The sequence below is a fragment of the Rutidosis leptorrhynchoides genome, unplaced genomic scaffold (genome assembly GCF_046630445.1).
Source record: "Rutidosis leptorrhynchoides isolate AG116_Rl617_1_P2 unplaced genomic scaffold, CSIRO_AGI_Rlap_v1 contig133, whole genome shotgun sequence".
NCBI lineage: Eukaryota > Viridiplantae > Streptophyta > Magnoliopsida > Asterales > Asteraceae > Rutidosis > Rutidosis leptorrhynchoides.
Window position 1 is genome coordinate 90,011 of NW_027266386.1, and position 5,040 is coordinate 95,050.

General features: G+C 34.1%; 1 protein-coding gene across 1 annotated transcript; it reads left to right on the forward strand.

Moving 5' to 3' along the window:
- Window positions 1-3,670: 3,670 nt before the first annotated feature.
- On the forward strand, window positions 3,671-4,925 carry LOC139881240 (monooxygenase 2-like; the record flags this gene model as incomplete). Its single annotated transcript, XM_071865747.1, has 4 exons — window positions 3,671-3,750; window positions 3,847-4,080; window positions 4,165-4,391; window positions 4,845-4,925. Coding segments are annotated over exons 1-4 (622 nt in total), but the record flags the coding sequence as incomplete, so codon positions are not given.
- Between the last annotated feature and the right edge of the window lie 115 nt (window positions 4,926-5,040).

The following is a 5,040-nucleotide window of genomic DNA, read 5'->3' on the forward strand; positions in this document are numbered from 1 at the left end:
TTTATGGTTGTTAAGTGCGACCCAAGTGATTTTATTTTTATTGAAAGGCAGATTACGGACGGCCTACTTTTATTGAAAGGCGGATTACGGACGGCCTTGTACCTCTAATAAGATTGTATGCTTTACTATGATTGTTGCCCAACGTCTAGTAGAGCTCATATACGTGGGTAGAATCACCGCAGCGGTATAGCTAGTGATTCCTGATTTGATTTTTACGGTTGGGTTCATAATATATTAAATAATTGATATAGAAAATATCAAAAAATGGATATTGAAATTATTTGATTCAAATATATTATATAAATAATATATTATTTAAATCAAAAGTTGAAATTGTTTAAAGTATCGTAAATTGATTATTAAAAACCTCACTAAGCATATAGCTTATAGATTTCTACAAAATTATTATTTTTTTCAGGTTAAGCAGGTTCAGATTATGAGGCATAGTTAGGGCCCAAATTCCGTAGACGATAGAAAGTACCAACGGACCTCATATTAGATCCATTTGATGGGTCGAAATGCGGATGTCACAAGTAGTATGGAAAGGAACTAAATTTTGTAAATATTTTGAGTCCAATACTAAATTAATTTCAGAAAGGAATGAAATCATATTAATTGATGCCATAATTTCAATTGTCTTAGAAAACTATTGAAGTGTTAGGAGAAATCTAGATAATACAAGCAAAGCACCAACGACAAATTTTAAAGAGTGAGTAGTTCACAAATTCAAATATCAAAATAATACAAGCATACATGTAAGTCAACAACGATAAATTTGTATAGATCTCAAATTGATTTTCATTAATCATATTTAAGGGATAATTTATCGAGATATTTGTAAAACATGTATAAACCTAGCACGACAAGAAAAGATTAATATAAAAAGATAGCTAGTAGATTCAGAACGGAAAAGCAAACATTACACTTCAAAACAATCGTGCTGAATTAGAGATTTAATTACTTACCAACATATTCAAAGAAGAAACATTTTACACAGCCACTAGCGGGATAGGAATTGTGGCAAAGAAGACTCCAAATTTTTCCAGAAGTTAAAAAAACATTTTATTGTTATGATTTAATTTTTACTAGCCCAACTAAAAAAAAATTAAAGAGGCTCAGTAGGATGCTTATCTAGGCACGAAAACAATATCATAAACACTATGGCTATAGTGGCGAAGCCACATTGAAGAATGGGCGTTCAAATGAACACCCAAAAGTTTGAGGAAAAAAATAGTTTATACATTAAATATATATGATTTTTATATTGATTAAAGTTAATAAAGTATAAAAAAATTATATCGGTGGTATAAAAGATTTTGAACACCCAAAATAATATATTAATGAAAGTTAATAATGTAAAAAAAATTATATTATTGGTATAAAAAATTTTGAACACCCAAAATTTTTACTCTAACTTTACCCCTGTGTACATACGAATGAACTTAAAAATTCAAAATTCATGTATTTTGATAATAATATTTTTTTTCCTTAATAAAAAATATAAAAAATCAATCACAGATGGAAATTTCACTCGAGCCCAATTCTAATATTAAGGAACAAACACGGGCCCAAGTCCATATGCAACTATAAATAACCCAATACCTTCAAAGAAAAATAAAAATAAATAGTCCAATAGAGATTTTTATCTTCAGTTTGGTCCTCATTCAAGGAGTTATAAGGTTAAATTCAAATCAAAGATTGAAAATTCTACTGGAATTACCTTCGGTAACATAATTTGTATAAGAAGATTGACTGCAGCAGCCAGAATTTTGTCCTTACACACCCTTCTCAGAGATTCTAGATCAAAATTCCAAAGCCAAAGAAGATTTTGTGTACAATAGATAACCCTTGAAGAATTTCTAAGATATTACAATTGGGAAAAAATGTATCATCTATTGAGTTAGCTTGTTTTGTGAGGCCAACAGTCCAAGACATTGTGAATAGCTTAATCAATACAAGGATTGAGCAGAAGAAGAAGAGGAAGAATAATGTTGTCAAAGTGAGAATTGGGAAGAGAAAGAATGAAAATCAAGCAATTATTTTGGGTAGAATTGCTGCAAAAACATTCTTGGAGATATTCAAAATGAAGTTCAGGATTGATTCAGGGATTGCAGAGAAGAAAAAGATCACTGTTGCAGGATTGGACTTATCTGCACATGGTAAAAAAGGTAAGGACCTTAGAGTAACTGCACTGAAATTCAGGGACTTTGTCGGTTTTATTGAAAACCTGTCGACTGAGAAGACGAAAACCGATCTGCGGAACGACTGGAGAATAGTCGGAGCTCAGGCGACCTGCCAAACTACTAAGAAAGATGTCGACTACAATACCTCTAAGAGCAATTCGTCTACAATTCTCCAGAATCGAAACGCCAAAATTGAAGGTTAAGGTTTCCATTTATGGCAATGAAATAGTATTTTAGAACTTTTCTTTTTCGTCTGTCGGAAAATAAAAGTTAGAGTTTGGTAGTTCTCTTGTTGTTGTTAATCAAAACAATCAATTCAAAACTCTAGATTCAGTATAATGGATGTTGCGAATCGAATGGTTAAGCGAATTTCATCAATTACTTAGCGATGAATAATTTGCGAGCACGATCAACTGTGTTCTTGAAGTTACTGTCAATATTTGAGGATTTTGTATGCTGCATAGATTTCTTGCTCTTCTTGATTCTGTAAGGATACATTGTGCATTTAGAAGTTGCAAAGAAGGTTTCTATAAGTTTTCAACGTGAGGAGAAGAGATTGATTATTTCCATTAACCTATTTCAGTTACAGTTCAACAAATCCAATAGCTATTTTCATTTTCAGTTAAGTTTTAAAAGAAATAAAGTGAAAGATTAGTGTTTAGAAGCTTTCTGCAATGATGGATGTCATTGATCATGCTGGAAATAAAAATCAACTCTAAAGTCAATATTTTGAAGCATCTGAAGTCTAATCTGCATATTCTAATGAAGAAGAAATTTTCACAGCTGCAAGTTATCGTTCTCACTTAACTGAAGGATTAAAACTTAAGAAGAGTAGAGGCCAAGCAAAACCGTGTGAATATGCAATGTGGCAGCAGATCGGCTTGTGGTCCCAAATGCAAGTCTGCTTTTTTAGTTATTTCACAGTCAGCGTTTTTAATTACCAGTATTTTGTAATCTGCAGTTTATGACGTCTAGATTTTTGTAGGACTCATATATAAAGACTTTAAAATTGTAAACTTTACTCTTATGAGCTTTTAATGAAATCGAGATCAAAAATTGAAAGTTCATCATCTATTTTTCAATTTTAAATTTCATTCATATATTGGTTATTAGGAACAACGAAACAGCCTAACTTTAGTTTTTTGTTTTTGGATCATCTACCCTTAAATAGTGTGAGGAAGCCCTGTTTTAATATTTCATCATCGAATCCATGTCATGGAAACAATGATCATCTAAGTTTTTGTCTGTTGATAGAGTTTTCTGCTGCAAACGTTAGAACTAGTTCAGTTGTATTTGGATAGTGTCTGTATCATCCTTCTTACTGCAAGGATCGATTCGAAGCTGTCTGTCATCCTCTATCATCATCGACTTTGAATATTTCAGTCAACATTATTGACTTGTTTTCTAGCTTATATATAAGAGCTAGGATTTTTGTGCAAACTACAGTTATCTCGAGCAGATTTATCTGATTAAAAACTAAAATAAAAATGGAAGTAGTAGCATATGAAGATGTCGTGATTGTAGGAGCTGGAATTGCTAGCCTTACAACAGCTCTAGGACTTCACAGGTCAAATTAATCTACATAAGAATTAATTCGCATCAATTATTGAATTCTAATATGTACATATACTCCAGACTAGGAAATTCTATAATTTTATTGCAGGCTAGGAATTCGAAGCTTGGTACTGGAATCATCAGAAAATTTGCGAGTGACAGGTTTTGTATTTGAAACATGGGACAATGCTTGGAAAGCCTTGGACACTGTCGGCGTCGGTGAACACCTCCACTACCAACTAGATGGTACTATCAGGTTCTCTTCCAAGGTTGTTGCCATTGAAGATTCTGGATTCTTCAAACTCGTGCATCTAGTTGTCGGAACCGTCGTCAAGGCCAAGGTGATAAAGAACTAACTAAGAAAATGTATAAAAAAATTATTTAACCATGAAATATCACCATGTTAAATTTTTTGAATGAACAGGGCGTTGATTGGCTGTGATGGATTGAACTCAGTGGTTGCAAAGTACATGGGATTCAATAAACCAGCTTTCTCAGGGCGATCTGCTGTTAGAGGGTACGCTCTTTTTGAGGAAGACCATGGATTCGGATGCAAATTTTACCAATTATTTGGCAGTGGGATTCGATCTGGTTTCATGCTGTGCGATGATAAAACAGTCTATTGGTTTCTCACTTGGTCTCCTTCCTCGGAAGGTAAGAATTCATAATTGGATTAATAATTTAACTTCCAAAGCCCTCTCTCTAGAAATTTAGGATAGAGAAAAAGCTCTCCACACTCAAAGAAGAAACCTTAGATCTACAAAGCCCTTCTTCCTCCTCTCTTCATCCTTTACATCTTCATCCCAAACTTCTCACATAAAAAAATCCAAAAAAAATCATTGATCTTAGCCCTGCAGTTGTCCGCCTCCTTTCTGCGGCAGCGATGGGGCTCTCCTTTTTTATTTTGTCGTTATTTTGGCTGGCTCCCTTCTAATCAACCTCTATTTGTGTGGATTTCTTCCCCTTTTTGGTGTCCATACTTTCTTCCTGCTTTTCAGGTAGCTTCTGGCGGATGGACGAAGGTTGGTGTTGGGTACTCTTTTCTGTGCGAACCAGAGATTAGAATAGATCTGACACCTTGTTGATTCCGGCTCCTCCCTGTTATAGTGGCGTCAGTAGCTCTCGGTGTGGAGATCGAAGGTTTTTGGGCGGCTATCAAGATCTGGTGGCTCTATTATCTTAGTTCAGGTTTTTGTGCGAACCAAATCTCTATTCAAGTCAATTCCATAGGTCTTATGGCGTGTGGTGGATGATTTTCCTCTGGGTTGGATTTTGTTGGCGAGGTGTGTTGCCGTAGGTTTTT